The sequence below is a fragment of the Diabrotica virgifera genome, chromosome 2, assembly GCF_917563875.1.
Source record: "Diabrotica virgifera virgifera chromosome 2, PGI_DIABVI_V3a".
Classification (NCBI taxonomy): Eukaryota; Metazoa; Arthropoda; class Insecta; order Coleoptera; family Chrysomelidae; genus Diabrotica; species Diabrotica virgifera.
Genome location: NC_065444.1, coordinates 71375072 through 71394418, shown reverse-complemented (window position 1 = coordinate 71394418; position 19347 = coordinate 71375072). Strand labels below are relative to the sequence as shown.

The following is a 19347-nucleotide window of genomic DNA, read 5'->3' as shown; positions in this document are numbered from 1 at the left end:
GTCCATAGTATATAACCAAAAAGTGTTGTCAGAGTTGACACTGACACTGACAGCTTATGGTTCTGGGTTGAAAAGTGAATGGATTTTAAATCTGTAAAAGAAATTTAAAATCTAAAGTTTTAATATACTGTAATTATGGTTGTGAATATACACAAATATTTAAATCCTATAGCTACTTTATTGAAAGTAAAATTAGATAATCCTAAAGCTAATAAGGTACCTAAATTATTGAAATCATAATCTACAACTATTTAATATTGATTATATTTTAGGCACCCAATTCTACAGTAATAAGCACAGTTTTTACTCTATTAAACAAATCCAATTCAGCTTTAGGCCCAAGAAACGATTTGGAAAGAGTGGAAATCCAGCAGTGGATAGAGTATGTTCTAGTTTATGCCAGCCATGTGGATAATGTTCAGAATTCAAAAATAGTCTTAAAAGTGAGTGCAGGGTATCTGTATGAAATGAGAGCATATTTGTGTTTATGATTTTGCTTAGAAATCACTTAAAGTGTCAGACTAAGCAAAGTATATTGAGTATTCCTACCCCTTACCAAGGAATATAGAGGCATAATATGCATCTATATTTGAATGGGTCTGCCGAATAACGTTGTAAGCGCCACATTGTTCGTTTTTGAGAAGTGGAAGAAGAAAAAGTTTTAAAATTGTGATAATGGTGAGCTTATACATTTTAAGGGTGAGTAAGGTACAGTTTCTAATTTGTACTTACAAACTGTATTACTAACCCTTAAAATGTATGTTTTCCATTGTTATAATTTTTAAATTTTTTCTATTTCTTAAAAACAAGTGATTACAACAAGTGAGCTTACAATGTTATTCAGCGGACCCATTCATTTGTTGCCCATATTGATCTGTCTTGTAACCTTTAATAGTTAGCTTTTTGTTTAATTTTTTGTCTGCCTATATAGGCCTGGATCCCGCGTATGAAAAAAAAGTTGATTAATAGCAAGCTGAAAATTTGTTAATAGCTTAAGGGTGTCTAGTCGGATAAACTTTGATATATGGGAACACTGGAACAGGGGCAGTTTTAATTGTGGAACAGGTTAAAAATTTGGAACGGTCACACCACGAAAACGGCACATTTATTTTGTCCGACAGAACAGACTTAAACTCTCCGAACAGAGATTAAACTCTCATGCAAAAATCAGACTGCTATTTATTACCAAATGGGCGTTTTAATGAGTGGAACATGTAGAATATGTCAATTGACAGGAATTATGACAGGTGATAAATAGCAGTCTGATTTTTGCATGAGAGTTTAATCTATGTTCGGAGAGTTTAAGTCTGTTCTGTCGGACAAAATAAATGTGCCGTTTTCGTGGTGCCACCGTTCCAAATTTTTAACCTGTTCCACAATTAAAACTGCCCCTGTTCCAGTGTTCCCATATATCAAAGTTTATTCGACTAGACACCCTTAAGCTTTTAACAAATTTTCAGCTTGCTATTAATCAACTTTTTTTTCATACGCGGGATTCAGACCTAATATGTTATAATAGAGTATTTACTTTTATATCTTAATTATCAAATCCCTAAGTTTACTTTTTGAACTATTATATCATGGCCACCATATAGAAAATATGGAAAAAGCAATGAGGGGAACAGAAATTCATTAAACCCCTATTACTTTTTTACTTCACATATCGCCACTTCGCAAGAATGTAGGCTTAAGTCAAAATTTGATGAAATGAACTTATTAATGCAGATATACTAAAAATAAAAGTACCTGTCGTAAAGACAAAAGACCTATTACATTAATAATAATAGTCGCTAAGAGATGGCACCAAGTGTCTATATTTAGCGTGAAAATAGTCAAATACTTAACATTTTCATATGAATACAGTCTGAAGTTATATACGCCACAGACTGTGAAGCAATTTGTGTGTTTACTTCTCGTCAAAGACGACCATTCTTATATCTACGATTAGTTTTTCTGAAAATTTTCTCTAAAATAATGACCTTTTTGAATTAGGTCAGTGTTTTAACAAAGTTGAAGTAAATGTTTCTCAGGAAAAAAGACTCAAATCTAACAGGGGTTCAAAATTATCAAATTTAACCATTTTAACCAGGGTTGGAAAAAACCAAGGTTTTTTCCAAAAAAAGAACAAAAAATTAGGTTTTTTGGTTTAAACCCGGCTAATTTGGTTTAAACCAGGTTTATTTGATACAAAGTATAGTAAGTCTAAATACTTTAAAATTGAATAAATTATTATATAAAATAATAGTAATAAACAATGAAAAAAAGTAATTAGGACATCTTTTATTTTCATTTTCACACACAAAAAATTAATATAACAAAAAAAATATCTTCAAACGTAATAATATTCAAAATTACCAAGTTGGAAAGTATTAAAATTGAATTTATTTATCTTAATTTTCTTCATTTGCAGCAGCTGTATTAAAAACTTTAAATAAAAACACCAGTAAAAAATCACCAGTTTGGAGGCTCAATAAAAAACCAGATTTTATTCTTAAAAAACCAGTTGGTTTAAACCATGGTTTTAACCATGTTGGTTTAAACCTGCAAACCCTGATTTTAACACTAGTTATCACAGTGTATATTTACATATATTTGTAACAAAATTGTATAGGTAATTCTTTTAAAGTAACAACTTACTCGGAATTATGCCCATATTCATATCTATAAAATTTTAAAATGCCTCTCCTCTAAAATCATCTTTTTTGACTTAAGCCTATGTTCTTGCAAAGCGGCGATATATCATAGCCAGAAACTATTTTTTAAGAAGTTAAAAAAGTCAGAAACTAGAATTCGGATTATTATCAGCCTTGCTTTTTAAGATGTGAATATGTATATCTAAAGCTGAATAGAGTATTAGAGATGTATTAATATTAGAGTTAGTATTAGAGATGAATTAATCGGCAAGGGAATCTATAATTCCATTCATGATTTGTTGTTCACTGTGATAACAATCTTTACTAGTTGCTTTGTACCCACAAAAGTAAATAAAAATGAACTAAAAGTAAAAGATGATTGATATTTGATTTCAGAATAGGGCTTCCACTATGTGCTTATGTGCATCTTATTTTCATAAATCTCGTCAGAGCACCTCCACAGAAGCACTGAACTGAAAGCAAATATCTTTCATCTTTTGGTGTAATTATTAAAATAATAACAAAAAGGTACTATGTACTTGCACCATCTGTGAACCATAAGTCAAAAAGCCTAAAAAATTAATCAATATTTAATAATTAATTTAATTAATAATAATTTATTATTATTTAATATACCGCCGCTTCGCAAGAACGTAGGCTTTTAAGTCAAAAAAGACGATTTTAGAGGAGAGGCATTTTAAAATTTTATGGAAATGATTATGAGCATAACTCCTAATAAGTTGTTACTTTAAAGAAATTACATATGCTTCTGTTCATAAGCATTTTTCAGTATGTCACAAATGATAGAAAAAAAGGTAAGTCCGTGATAATATACATTTTAGTGACATGACATTTTAGTTAAATCTGACAGTTGTCACATTTTATTTGCAATTCGGCATAAAATCAAATCATTTGTGTTTATTGCATTTATATTGATAAGTATTTTCTTTGATTTGTATAGTCTTATAAATTGAACAGATTATATTCGTAGATATATTATATAATTCGTAAATAATTTTTTTTCGATTATAGCGCCATCTATTGACAACTAGAATAAATGTTACAAATGTCCGAAATGTAATCACCGACGTGTGTTTTTTCTGTCACATGCAATTTAATGCGTTAGAAAGAAATCGAAAAACTGTGACGCACTGAAAGATCCTCATGATAAAAAGCATATATACAATTTTGTTAGAAATATATCTAAATACAAACTGTGATAACTTGATAAATTTATAAAGTGTTTTTGTTAACCCCTATTACATTTAAGTCTTTTTTTCCTCAGAAACATTTACTTCAACTTTGTTAAAACGCTGACCTAACTAAAAAGGGTCCTTATTTTAGAGAGACTTTTCACAAAAAACTAATCGTAAGCATAAGATCGGTCGTCCTTAACGAGAAGTAAACGCACAAACTGCTTCATATTCTGCGCTATTCTGCGTAACTAACTTGGGTCTGTATTCATACGGAAATGTTAAGTATTTAACTAATTTCGCGCTAAACAAATATTGACACTTGGTGTCATCTCTTAGCGACTATAATTATTAACGTCACTGGTCTTTATTCACGCGATAGATACTGTTATTTTTAGTATATCTGCATTAATAAGTCAATTTCGTCAAATTTGGACTTAAGCCTACGTTCTTGCGAAGCAGCGATATTTATTTTTCCAATTTTTTATATTAAAAATACTTTTTTTTAGGAACTCAATGACATATTAGCATTGAAGACATATTTGGTTTCACACAGGCTGACGATAGCTGATGTTTTGTTATTTTATGTACTAGTTCAATTAATGGTAAGTTGAGTTACTTCAGTTCATTACTAAACTTGCATGCATTGAAATCAGCCCACTTAAAAATTTGATAATTTTTGATGTCCCAAATTTCCTAAACCTGTTGTCCGATTTAAGTGATTTTTTTAATATGTTATAACCTTATTCTTTAACAATATCGCTGTAATAATACTGTAGATAGATAGATAGATAGATAGACATTTATTGTTTTTAAAAACTACAGTTTTATAACAATGAGTTTAGTAAGTACAGAATATAACTAACAACTAGTCTAGAACATAAATAACTATTAACAAATTTAAACAAAAGTTAAGCGCTATCACTAACTGAAATGGAGAACTTGGTTTTTTTAATAAACACCAATGAAGGAGAAACTGAAGTACAGAATATAACTAACAACTACTCTAGAACATAAGTAACTATTAACAAATTTAAACAAAAGTTAATCGCTATTACTAACTGAAATGGAGACTTGTTTTCTTAAATAAACACCAATGAAGGAGAAACTGAAGCTTATTCATTTAAAACAAAAGATCTAAGTTTTATGATATTCCAAATATATATTGAAATTGCTTTCAGAGATATTATAGTTACATTATTAAGACAACCAATAAGGTCGGTGCAATTATTAAGGGGGGCCATATTAACCGGTTTCATTGAACTGTAAATGGGACATTCAAACAGTAATAATACTGTAGCTAAACAGGTAAATTTTCATTGTATACCGGGTGTATAAATAATTTTTTTTTTCTCAAAGTTCGCATCACTCCCAACATTTATAAAATACTGAAATTAAAACCCAATTATAGTCTCAGTTCTTAACATTATGTTTTTTGATTCATTCGCTTATGATGGATAATAAAAAAGTTAGTTACTATAACAACTGGCCATGTTCTTCATCAGTACAGGGTGTTTCTAAATAAGTTCGACAAACACTAAGGAGTAATTCTGCATGAACAAATAATGACTGCTTGCTTTATAAACATTTGTCCGCAAATTCTTCGTTTTTTAGATACGGGATGTTAAGTTTTTTCTTACAAACTGACGATTTATTTATATGTAGTATGTTCTTCTGATGTAAAGGTAAAATATTGCAAAACCTCTAAATTTTAAAGAACCTTTTGGATTTACATGAAATTTGGCATACACATAGCTAACAAGTCAAAGAAAAAAAGTGACATTGTGCCGATATGTGCTTTTGCCCTAGGGGTGAGTCACCCACTTTTGGGGGTGAAAAATATATGTTCGAAATAAGTCCGGAAATGGATAAAATGACTAATTCTAAGCAACTTTTGTTCTATAAAGTTTTTTCACCAAGTTAATACTTTTCGAGTTATTTGTGAGTGAATATGTTAATTTTTCTACAAAATAGCCACGTTTTCAGACGGTTTTTCGCAAATAACTCAAAAAGTAAGTATTTGGTTGAAAAAAAAATTCTTATTAAAAATATAGCACGTAAAAAAGTGAAAAACATGGTGTATTAGGTCACTATACCTAGTAGAAGCAGAGTTATAGCTAATGAAAAATAGGTTCATATTCGTCAAATTCCAAATCGAATAATTTAACGTACCATAACCAAAAAATGAAGCACTTTTTTTAGGAAAACTCATTTTAACTTTTTTAAAGTGTTTAAAAAATGCTTATTTTTGTTTTTAAAAAAAATTTTAGCTTCAAAAGTAAATAAGTTGCGCTCAAAATAAAGTTGGTCCCTTTTTTTGGTAAGAAATCGGGAAAATCACCCCCTAATTAGCATTTCAAATAAACTTAATTGTTACCACTTCATAAGTTTTTTACACGCGTATCTATTGATCATGTGATCTGTAAGTTTCATCGGTTCAAAGTCCTTATTTTTGAAAAAGCTGTTTTAAAAGGGCTTGAACGAGTCACTTATCACGAGTGTATACAAAATTTAGAAACACCGAATCTTAACCAATTTTTGTCTTACAGAAAAACAAAAAAATACAAAATATTCAGAAAAGTAAAGCCGACCTTTTTATTGTTTAAGATTTTTGGTATCTGTAAAATTTTTAAAAATTTTACTTTAAAACCAAATTTTTTTCATAAATAAGCACTTTGAATCGATGAAACTTACAGATCATATAAACACAACATAAGTAAAGTAGCTTGTGAAGCGGTAACGATTAATTTCATTTAAGTTGCTAATTGGGGGTGATCTTCCTGATTTTTTTTGCCAAAACAAAAGGGACCAACTTTATTTTGAGCGTAACTTGCTTACATTTGATGCTAGAACTTTTTTTTTATATAAAAACAGAAATAAAGCTTTTTATAAACACTTTAAAAAAGTTGTAATGTATTTTCCCCAAGAATGCTTCATTATTTGGATATTTCAATTCACATTGAATTAATCTATTTGGAATTTTTCGAATATGAACCTATTTTTCATTAGCTATAACTCTGCTTTTGCTAGGTATAGGGACCTATTATATACACCGTTTTTTTCACTTTTTTATAGGCTATAGTTTTGATAAGAATATTTTTTTCGACAAAATGCTTACGTTTTATTTGCGAAAAAACCGTTTAAAAACGTGGTCATTTTGTTGAAAAATGAACATATTCACTTGCAAATAACTCGAAAAGTATTCATATAACTCTATAGAACAAAGGTTGCTTAAAATTAGTTAGTTTATCCATTTCCGGACTTATCTTGGACATATATTTTAAACTCACCCCCAGGGCACCATATCACTTTTTTCTTTGACATGCTATGCGTATGCCAAACTGCATGTCAATCCAAGCGGTTCTTTAAAATTTACAGCAAAAACCGTGAAAGAATGTACTATTATTGCTCTAAATCCAGTTGAGATATGCAAATGAAATTTGGTAGGTTTTAGAGATAGTTATTGCAGATTTTTTGGCATACAATTAAGAATTTTATATTCACCGTTGGCGTGCATACGGGTAATATGATCGGTCATATTACCCGAGCGCGCCAATGGTGAATATTAAATTCTTAATTGTAACCCACCAAATTTCATTTGCATATCTCAACCGGTTTTAAAGCAATAAATAAACCGTCAGCTTCTAAGAAAAATTTCAACATCCCCTATCTCGGAAACGAAGCATTTGCGGACATACGATTATAAAGCAAACTGTCATTATTTTATAAAAACAATGCTAGTTGTTAAATCACCTAACTTTTTTATGGTCCAATATAAGGGAATGAATCAAGAAACAGAATGTTAAGAAAACATGATGCTATAGTTGGGTTTTAATTTCAGTATTTTATAAATACTAAAATATTCCACAGGGTGATGTGAACTTTGAGAAAAAAAACACAGTTTAATTTGTACACCCGGTATACAATGAGAATTTACCTGTTTAGCAATAATATTATTACAGCGGTATTGTTAAAGAATAAGGCTATAACATGTTAAAAAAACTCACTAAAGCGGCTAACAGGTTTAGGAAATACGGGACATCAAAAATGACCAAATTTTTAGGTGGGCCGATTTCTATGCATGCAACTTTATAAATACTTCAGTATAATTTTTGTTGTACATGACTTATTATATTTATTTATCGATTTTAGAATTCCTTGTCTACCCTTGAAAAGGAGAAATACATACATGTATGCAGATGGTTTGATAATCTACAACAGGATGAATCTCTGAGACAAAAATACAAAGTTGTTGATTTCAGTTCAAACTTTTTGGCTACATTAGTTCCAGCAAGACATTAGTGAAGATATTATTACGTTCTTTATTTATTTGTAAATGAAGTAGAAATTGATATTTTATTGATATCTTTTGACATTTTGTGTTCCTCTACAATTAAGACATCACATTAAACTGTTTCTTCTCGTTAAACATACCTAGTAGACAAAAAACCTTTAATAAAAAATAAACAGATGTAATATTTTTTTCATATCTCTCCTTTTCTTTTATAATTACGTTTCCTTAATCTAAAAAAGGAAGGCTGCCTTACTGGGAATTTGCCAGGCAAGGAATACCTGCATACAGTAAAGTTATTTTATGGATATAAGATATAAACTGTAGACTGTCGCGTAGAACTTCAAACAGTCAATCATACAGTATGCGTAGTGTGACCAACTAGCCCGAATTACGAAGTCCTGTCCCGGCGTCCCGGACCATGCTTCCGGGCTATCCGAATTTTCAATGTTTTGGTAAAATTCTATTTTGAAATTTTGAATATTCTTCTAAGAATTCATATCAAACTGAATTGGTAGGACGAAAAAAAGTCGACAATTACGAAAGTGTAATATTAAGATCAATGCTCGGGGTGAGGCTTATAGATAAAAAAATAAATGGATTAGAAACAAAACCAAAGTAAAAGACGCAGGAGAACATGCTGCCAAATTAAAATAGAGCTTCGCAGGACACAATGCCCGACTGAAGGATAAAAGATGGAATCATGAAATACAACAATGGAGACCGTGGTTAGGAAGAAGAAGCAAAGGAAGGCCACAAATGAGATGGGCTGATGACATAAAGAACTTTGGAGGAAGCAAGTGGCGCAAAGTACACAACACTGGATTGAATTGGGGGAGGCCTATGTCCAAAGTTGGATTTCTGAAGGCTGAAGAAGAAGAATATTAATACCACATCCAAAACGCTGCAAATCGAGGTATCTAATCTATAATCTAATATTCACTACAAGTATTTGCCTAATACTACCTCTCAAGGTCGCTGCCGTGAAGAATGGCAACGTTGTCAAGCTGATTCTCATTTAGTAGGCATGGGGCTATCCTTGTACACTGCATATTTGAAATCACTGTAAGTTATTTTACACTATTTTTACAACTATTACCTACCGTATTTTTACACTTTCAACGGCTATTCACTAAGATAATCAACTTAACGACGTTCTACACCTTCGGCAAAGAATTAAGGATTTGCATGAAATTTTAGTATGTTATAGTTTACTTCAAAAAACTAAGACTTGATTTTTTAAAAATTGTTTTACAGTGCCGTTTAATTACTATTATGGGTCAACGTTAAGTTTTAACATGGGCTCTTATGGGAATTCTTAAAAGTTAATAAGTTTTGACCCAAATTTACGATTTTTAATTATTTATGCTTAAATTAAAGGTTTTTTGTAAAGAATAACATATTAAAAAATGAGGATTGTTTACCGTACCATTTATTTTTAATTTATTTATTATAATTAATTCCGTAATTTATTCCGTAATTTCCGTAATTTATTATAATTTATTTTTATAAAGTATTCAATACTGAAACATATGATTTGAGTATTCCGCTATAAATGCATTGTTACCAACTTTCGCTTGCATATAAGTTTCCCCCCTTTCCTCTGAGAGGCATACCCCGCAACGAAGGTGTAGAACGTCGTTAATTAAAGATCTGTCTGAAAAACTGCTTGTTTTCTTCTGAAGTATCTGCTTTTCACACTTACTTTACTTTTCTGTGTCCGGATCCAAATGTCTTAAATTTCTCCGGCTAGTAACGAGCCACGTTAAAAGAATTAATGCTAGCATGTCATAATTGATCAAGAGTGCACCTACCGGGCACAGTGCACTTCAGTGGTAGGTGTTCCATGTTCTGAACCTGGCCGTATTCGCATTCTGTGCGTAGTTTAGGATTAGACGTCTGTGCGGGATTAGAGTCTGTTCAATGCTCATTTCAAATCTGTTCAAACAGTTTAATTAATCCACGAGAAAAATAAAATTCCTGTAGCTTGCTGCATACCATAAATCCCAAAAATACGAGATTTATTGTAAAAGGTATATTTAAAATTCCCTGAGTAAGGGTTACATTAAAACAGAACGTTTTCGGATTAAGAAATCCATCATCAGTGTTCCTAAAAAGCCAAAAATAGCATGCCTGAGCGACAAAAATGTTTTGGGTAAAAACCCTTTAAATGTTTATACAGTCGGAAAAATGAAAGAATACCCATGAACGATCATATCAATCACTTATTTTGTATTTGCTGTCTTTTTCTATAAATAACAAACGTTTGTTATAGAAAAAGACAGCAAATACAAAATAAGTAATTGATGTGATCGTTCATGGGTATTTTTTCATTTTTCCGACTGTATAAACATTTAAAGGGTTTTTACCCAAAACATTTTGGTGGCTCAGGCATGCTATTTTTTGGCTTTTAGGAACACTGATGATGGATTTCTTAATCCGAAAACGTTTTGTCTTAATGTAACTCTTACTTAGGGAATTTTAAATATACCTTTTACAATCAATCTCGTATTTTTGGGATTTATGGTATACAGCAAGCTACAGGAATTTTATTTTTCTCGTGGATTAATTAAACTGTTTCATCCGGAAAGCAGATGGGTGCAGTTCAACCTATATTCGGATCCCATACTATATTTTCTATATAACTGTTTACACTAGGTCCAAACATAACATTATTCAATAAAATATTGTTCCATTATCCTTTGTTTAAATTCATGTAACAGTGGGTATCTGTAAAGACTTCATTTTGCAATCCCCAGTAGAAGTACCGGAGAGGAAAAGGGGAGGTCTGTATTTTATTGGCTTGTTTTCTGGCAATGACCTCCCATATACAGTGTGTTCCAACAACGAAAATTTGACCCCGCCCCCCCCCCCCCAGAAACCAAGAGATTCTTCAAAATTCAAAAAAACACGTCAATTTATAATTTATAATGGGACGAATTTTCAGGCAAAATTCATGCCCTCAAATTTAACCCCCTACTGCCCCGCATCAACCCCCACTTTTTTTGAAGTTATACTTCTTTAGGCGCGATTGGGAGTGAATTTTTATTTTACTGGGCGCATGCGCACACCGACAGTGTGGTATTAGCCGTTATACGGGCTCTGATTGGGTGTTGAAATGATCTGTCAATAATTGTTCAATATGGAGGTTATCGGCAAACAAAAATGTATATTTTAGTTTTTATTGTTGTGAGGACAGAAATAAAATCAAATTTATAATTATAGTGACTTTTTAAATAGTTTTGAAAAGCCACAGGTACGTAATTTGACTTTATAACCAAACACGGTACTGTGTAGAACGTTTTATTAAAATCGCTCGTAGTTATTTGCTATTTTTGCAAGGAAATAGTTATTTTTGTATTGTTTAATTGGCATCAATTTAATCGTCTAATTATAGTGGTAATATTAGTGAAAAATTAAAATCTGTGCAACATAAATTAAGCGAGTAATTAGAAGATATCTGGAAGCTGTTCTGCCGTATAAACAGGTTAGTCAATAATTGTTTATCGTTACCAAGGTCAAACAGCTTTAAATATGAGTGATTGCCAGAATTGTCGATCAGCTTTAGGGTCTACGCCAACAACAATGTGTGACGGATGTCGATCTACTGTTCATTTGAAGTGTGTTGGAATGCAATCCGCCGAAGATGTTAGAATGACTAGAAATAAATCACGAAGCGTTAAGATTCTTTGTAATAATTGTTCAGGAAATATTGGTAATCTTGATCAATTAAAATCTTTTTTTGAAGGCTTTAAAAATGAGTTTGAAACTAAAATGTCAGAATTAAATAAAAAGTTTGATGATCTAAGCACACAAATTACAAACCAAAAGATGTCACCACAAACTTTTGAAGAAGTTGTTTCGGAGGCAACTGAGAGGATGGTGCGAGCTCAGAATATAATTATTGTTGGTGCTCCAGAAAGTACAGGCAGTATCGATCAACGTAAAAAGCATGATGAAGAATTAGCATCCGATATTTTGGGGGTAGTGTGTGGGAATTCAACCCCACATATATTCCTGTTAGCATAACCAGAATTGGCAAACCTTCACCCAATAGACCAAAATTAATGAAACTTTCATTTAACAATGCATCAATTGCAAAGGATATTCTTAAACGCAAGAACTCATTAACGGGAACCCGTTTTGATAAATTTATTATTAGAGATGATAAAACACCTAAGCAAATGGAGTATTTGGATCAGTTGAGAAAGGAGCTAAATGATCGAAAGGCTAAAGGCGAGACTGATATTACTATAAAGTTCATCAGAGGAACCCCCTCTATTGTACCATCAAAAAACTGAAACAGTCAAATTTTCTTAATTTCTCTATATCTTATACTAATATTGATTCTTTAATGGCAAAACTCAATGAATTTGTTCCTTATATGGATTTAGAGAAGCCTGCTATTATGCTTATAACAGAATCCTGGCTTAAACCACATATACCTAATTCTATCATAGATGTACAAGGTTATACTATATTCCGCAACGACCGGCTTTCGACTGGAGGTGGAGTATGCATTTATGTGTTAGATTCTGTTTTTTCTCAATTTACAGTAACTGTTTTACCTTCCAATATTCCTGGCTTCGAGGCAATATGTCTTCTCTTTCATAATAAACACTTATCTTTTACGATTTGCTGTGTTTACAGACCGCCTGATACTGCTTATAATAATTATGTTCAACTTATTAATTTTTTATCCGTTCTAGCTTCAACTTACAAAAACCTAATTATTGCCGGTGACTTCAATCATAGAGATTTAAAATGGCCACATCCTGTACCTCAAAATGCTTCATCTAGACTTCTTCTTGATTTTGTACAAGATTCACATCTCCAACAAATCGTTACTGAACCAACTCGTTTCCGTTCTGGGCAGCAACCCTCCATCTTGGATTTAATTATTACTTCTGATAATGATTTAATAAACAATCTAGAATACTATCCCCCTTTTGCTAAATCCGATCATGCAATTCTTCAGTTCCAAATGCAGTTAATTCTTGTTACTGATCCAAAAAAACTATACTCATCAAGATATTTTATTGATTATAGAGGTATTAATCATGATGTGTCACTGGTTGACTGGGCTTCCGCCCTGTCGTTACCAAATGTACAGGAAAACTGGAATATTTTTCATGAACAATGTAGCAACATCATAAAAAAGAATACAAGCTCAAGACTTATAACTACATTTCCTTCTAAACCCTGGATTAATTGGGATATTCAAAGACTGATTAAGAGAAAGAAAGCTCTTTGGCAAAAGTATCAAAGATCACGTTTGGAGAATGATTTTGTTACGCATAGGAAAGTTGCCAATCTATTGAAAACAAAAATTTGCAATGCTAGGAGAAACTATGAAAAAAATATTATAGACAGCAATAATCCAAAGAAGTTTTATAAGTATATTAGAACTTCCATAAACACAAAAGTTTCTGTTCCTCAATTAAAAACAGACTCAGGTGATATTACAAATGATGATTTGAAAGTGGCTACAACTTTTGCTAGGAGCTTTTACGGATCTTTTACTTTAGAACCTGATGGCCCGCTCCCAGACTTACATTATGAACCCGTAAATCATAGTTCTATTACCTCAGTAGAATTTTCTCCTGATGATATTTTTAAAAAACTTAAAGAACTTGACACCAACAAATCTCCAGGACCAGATAATCTTTCTCCTACTTTCTTGAAATCATGTGCAAATGCTCTTAAATATCCACTCCATTTGCTTATGGAACAATCATTCCACTCTGCTACTCTGCCACTTATTTGGAAAGAAGCACGGGTGAAACCAATCTTTAAGAAAGGAGATAAACTCGACCCCAAAAATTATAGGCCTGTTAGTCTCACTCCAGTTATATCCAAAGTTATGGAATCAATTATTGTGGATAATTTACACATATTTTTGAACCAGCATCAAATAATCCCGAACGAACAACATGGCTTTACCAGTGGAAGATCAGTTGTTACCAACTTGTTATGTTGCCTAAATGACTGGACTGCCGAAGTAGATATGGGACAGGATATTGATATTATCTACTTAGATTTTAGCAAGGCTTTCGATAAAGTTCCAAGGGAAAGGCTTTTGAAAAAATTAAACAGGATTGGAATTCGCGGGCAACTGTTAAACTGGATTTCAGCCTTCTTAAGTGAAAGAAAATTTTCAGTAAGAATACAGTCTTCAAGTAGCCCCCTATATGACGTGATAAGTGGAGTCCCCCAAGGATCTGTTTTAGGGCCACTACTGTTTAATATATTTACATCGGAGCTAAAATACATCATTTCATCAAAGTTTTCGGTTTATGCGGATGACACAAAACTGTACAACAATCCTAAAATAAACTCTCAGTGTTTGCAAAAAGACTTGGACAGCATTTCTCGATGGTGTACTGACTGGTTGCTACCGCTTAATATAGAAAAATGTGTCGTTCTTCATCTCGGCAAGAATAACCCTCGGTTAAATTATTTTATTAACGGCACCGTTTTAAAAAAGACCGATTGTCACTCTGATCTCGGCGTGTTAATAGACTCACAATTGTCCTGGACTCCTCAAACGTTGCAACAGTGTAATAAAGCCAATCGCATGGTATATCTTATTAGTAAAGTTTTTTCGTCCTGTGACAGTCGAACCTTAGCAAAATTGTATAAAACTTATGTGAGACCTATATTAGAATTTGCTAATTCAGTGTGGTGTCCGGTTCTTCAGCGTGATGTAAATATGCTGGAAAATGTACAGCGACGAGTAACACGGATCCCGTATTCATTGGTGCGTCCCTCATATGAAGATCGTTTAAGGATCATGGATTTAGTTCCATTATCCGCCCGCAGACTTAGAGGCGACTTAATTACAACATTCAATTCATTTCATTACGAAACTTCTTCACTCAGAAATTTCTTTACAATAAATACAGATGAGCGGTTAAGAGGCCATCCCAGAAAGCTAAGAAGAGAACTCTGCAGAACCAACATCAGGTTAAACTTTTTATCAAATGGGGTTGTTTATGCTTGGAATTCATTACCGGCTTATGTCGCTATGGCTCCTAGTACAAATAGTTTTAAGAATAGACTCGATAATAATTGATTGTATTTTTAATTTAATTATATGTAAATCAGCATAAGTGTAAAACAGCTAAGTACCAAAATTTGTTTAGCTTTTAGAGTATAATAGGATTCTAATCCTCTATTCTTATTGAATGTTAATAATAATAATAATAATAATTCTAAATGTTTCAGTTGTATTGCTATAAAAAATTATCTTCATACCTACTTATTTGAAAATGTAAAAAAATAATGTACTTTTACCTATTAGTAGGCAATGCTTTAATTTACATAATCTGATTACGAACAAACTTTCTACAAATCTTCATCTAATATATCGTTTTCTTACTCTATATTTTGTTGTATTTTAATTCGACAAAAATCAAACTAATAATTTGATTAAATTCATATAAATAAACAAAATGTCAAAACGTTTATGGTGTAAACGTTCAGTTTGTGTATATTCCCACATGACGTATACGCGAAGGTGGCGCAGTGGGAATTCGCTTTGACTTTCGATCGGCGGGATAGACAGGAAGCGGGTTCGAGCCCCAATGCAAGTTATTATTTTTTTAGTTTTTTTATACATTTTATGATTGTAAGTATATTATTATATGTTTTTCAGAAAATACGTATTTAATTAAAATTTTTGGCAACAATTATTATTCAGAAATCATTTGTGGCATTTTTCAATGTGTTTTATTCTTTTATTTTTTTAATTTTTGGTATTGTTTTAATAAAAATGTTTGGAAAGTAGTAGAGAAACTGTTTAAGTATATTGATTTCGTTGAAATTATATAATAGAAGTATAACTTCTTACGTGCGTACAACACATTCTTTTTTTAAATAGCAAGTGTGGTCGAGCAGGCCCGACCAGAGGGGGGGGCAGGGGAGGCAAAATCCCCGGGGCCCGGGCCCGGCCGTTAGCAAATTTAAAAAAATTCCTTTTATTAAAATATTTTACAACAGATTGAATTTGCTTGCGGTTTTAATTATGAAATTATTATAAGGAATATTATGCATTTGGAAAAGGCAATATGCAAGAAATTATTTCTTTGCATAAGTTACAATTAATAAAAATATATCGGGAATACATTGCGCGTGGGAGCCCCTGATCGGAAGCTCGCTCTATCGGCCACTGCCAGACGATTCGGCAAAATCATTGAGGCAGTTTCATCATTGTTGAATCTTAACGTAACTGTTGAAACGAGAGCCACAATCAATGGGGTTTTAGAATATCTGAACACCTTCAAGTGCATCCTCATGGCGTCAATTTGGGTGAAAGTGTTGGTACCCATCAACTACAGAAGTCAACTACTTCAAACTATGGACGGTACTATGGATGTTGAGAGTAGTAATATAGAGAGCCTAATTGATGATTTAAGTGCCTTAAGAAATAACTGGGACAAGATATTGTCTGAATGCAAACATGTTGCAAATGCTTATGGTATCGAACCGGAACTCTCCACTTCCCGTGCGAGAAAGAGGAAGACTTTTCACGATGAAACAGCTACAGAAGATGTAATGTTAAATTTATCCCCGGAAGAACGCTTCAAAACAGAAGTTTTTTACACAATAATTGATGTTTTGGTGGCCAACCTGAAAACGAGGTTCACAGCACTGAGAGAAATCGAAATGAAATTTTCATTTTTATGGAAGTATAACGAAATGGACGAGAATACGATCTCAGAAAGTTGTGTAAGATTCGCCGAAGAGTACAATTCATATGTAAGCAGGGATCTAGTTGATGAAATGATTTACTTGAAAACTGTTAGTAAATCAAACATCTCAGATACCTCGCTGAAACCAGCAAAACTTTTGAACAAGCTCGTGTCCCTTAATGTGACAAATCTTTTCCCCAATGTGTGCATTGCTCTTCGCATATTCTGTTGCCTACCAGTATCCGTTGCTCAGGTCGAGAGATCAGTGTTTTGAGCCGAATTAAGAATTGTTTAAGATCTACTATGGGTTAACAACGATTATCTGATTTGGGACTGTTAAGCATAGAGTCGAAACTTGCAAAAACTCTTGATTTCGACCACGTGATCCAAAACTTTGCGGATATGAAAGCAAGAAAAGTTATGTTGTAACTAACAGTTCTATTGTAAATAATTAAAAACAAAGTTTAATTGTTAAAACTGTTTTAATTTTCTTCCTTCCTGTGTCAATAGCATGAGTGTTCACTATTACATATCCCAGTTTATGAGTTATCAGATTTTTGGGAATTTTCGTTCAACTGGGTTTGGGGGGGGGCCGGCCGGGCCTCATCCCCGGGGCCCGGCCTGGCTCTGGGCGGCTTTGTGGTCGAGTGGCACACCATTTGAAAGGTATTTTTTTTCTACACCACACTTTATTTTTTTTTAAGAGAGGGGAGAGAGTCAAATTTTCGTTGGAACACACTGAATAGATTATTTTAGAATTATTTTCAAAGTAGGTCAAATTGCCGCAACTTTATCGGTTTGAGCTCATTGTCCATGTTGTGTCAACTAATTAATATATTAAGCAAAATTAGTTTTGATCGACTTCCGCAGGGGAGAGATTAAATATCCAGCAAACGACGGCACTGTTGCCAGATTCCTTTTAGCGGGAATTTTAAAATTATATAGTCTAATGCCAGTTTGGTTTTAAATTTGACAGTTCTGTTTTCTCAACTCAAAATCTTAACCTTAGTTTTACAAGTGATTAGGATTATTATTTTATTTACATGTAAATATTGAAACAAATAATATTGTACTGTGTCATAATTTAAAACTCATTATGTTGCAGTCTTTTCCAGTTGATAAAACTGCAATTCAAAAACTTTTAGGTAGGTACGTGTAACTTCCACATTATTATTAATTTATTTTTTAAGTATTAAGTTTGATGTTGATATCAAAAATTTAGATTTCAAAGGTAGTTTTATGTAGGTAGATACTAATAGAGTAATATTAGATAATAGAGTAGATACAAAGTAAGCTATAAGTAGTATAACCGCCCATGTAATCACCTGTTATGTTGTTTTTGTAGATTTTACTGGAGTGTGTGGATGGCACAGGAAGAGTACAAAAACATGAAATATCTTATTATGAATGTGTGCGATCCTCAAAAAATTATTCTACAAAACAAGATAGAGAAAAAGCTTTAAAATCCCAAGAATGCTGCAAAATGTTTATTTGGTGTACTAGTCGAATAATAGTATCTAAAAATATTGAAACTGATTGTTGTGTAGTAACATATTTTAAAACACATTATGGGTATGAGGATGATATATACAGCACTTACATATACCAAAATCAGATAAATATCTCTTCAAAGTTTATTTTGAGAGTTTCTACAAAAATGTAAGTATTAAAATATTTGCATAATATACCTACACAATATAATTTAAAACAAAAATGTTACCACTAAACCACTTTTTAAATATTAAATATGAATATTCACTACAGTTTACAATATTAAACTAGTGTGTTTGATTCTCCTAATATACCTATATTTTACTTTTTTAGTGCACTTCAGACTGTTCAGGATAGCATAGGACGTGACTGGTGAATTAAAAAGAATTGATTTACTTACAAGTAAAGATATAACAAACATTAAACACTCTTATGGCATTGATTTGAAAGATGAATATAGGTACAAAGATGGCACAACCAGTGTTCATTTTTGGGTTGGACGCTTACAGACGATGTCATGTCCAATATTATTTTACAAACAACAGGGCATACTATGGATATTCATCCTGAATTTAACATTTATGATTTTTGTCTTATTTTCATGAAAACTGTGCCAAAAGGAAATGTTAATTAAGTTTGGTAAATCCTTTATCGCAATCGATGGAACTCATGGGCTCAATTCCTATGACTTTAATTTTACAACAGTATTAGTAAAAGATTAATTTGGTAATGGATTTCGTACTGCTTTCTTATTTTCAAATGGAAAAGATACCTACTTTTATTTACCAACTTTTTTTTTAAATACATGTGTGCTGGTATTATATTATGTACAGTCAAGTGTTTTCATTACAGTCATAACTAACACCTTTTACAATACCTGGTCAAATGTAATGGGTTCTGTTCCTAATAGACTGTTAAGTGCCTGGCTCATAGATAGGGCAGCAAGTAAATCTTAATAAAATATCTGATGCTGAAAAAAATCCTATGTATACAAGATGTATTAATGATGGTTTAGAGAGTATTAATAGCTTTTTGGGTAGAATTCT

The 19347-nt window shown here is 32.1% G+C and overlaps 1 protein-coding gene across 1 annotated transcript; it reads left to right on the top strand.

Moving 5' to 3' along the window:
- The first annotated feature begins 19 nt into the window (after window positions 1-19).
- On the top strand, window positions 20-8302 carry LOC114331134 (eukaryotic translation elongation factor 1 epsilon-1). Its single transcript, XM_050643766.1, has 4 exons — window positions 20-216; window positions 273-443; window positions 4336-4431; window positions 7979-8302. Exons 1-4 carry the CDS (start codon window positions 136-138, stop codon window positions 8126-8128), a joined length of 498 nt encoding a protein of 165 aa, XP_050499723.1. The 5' UTR covers window positions 20-135; the 3' UTR covers window positions 8129-8302.
- The last annotated feature ends 11045 nt before the right edge of the window (window positions 8303-19347 follow it).

What these genes read in the sequence shown, in the direction of transcription:
- LOC114331134 (XM_050643766.1), top strand. Translation starts at nt 136, where the DNA reads ATGGTTGTGAATATACACAAATATTTAAATCCTATAGCTACTTTATTG. An exon ending in ATAATCCTAAAGCTAATAAG is followed by an intron (nt 217 to 272) that starts GTACCTAAATTA and finishes ATTATATTTTAG; the next exon opens with GCACCCAATTCTACAGTAAT. An exon ending in ATGTACTAGTTCAATTAATG is followed by an intron (nt 4,432 to 7,978) that starts GTAAGTTGAGTT and finishes TATCGATTTTAG; the next exon opens with AATTCCTTGTCTACCCTTGA.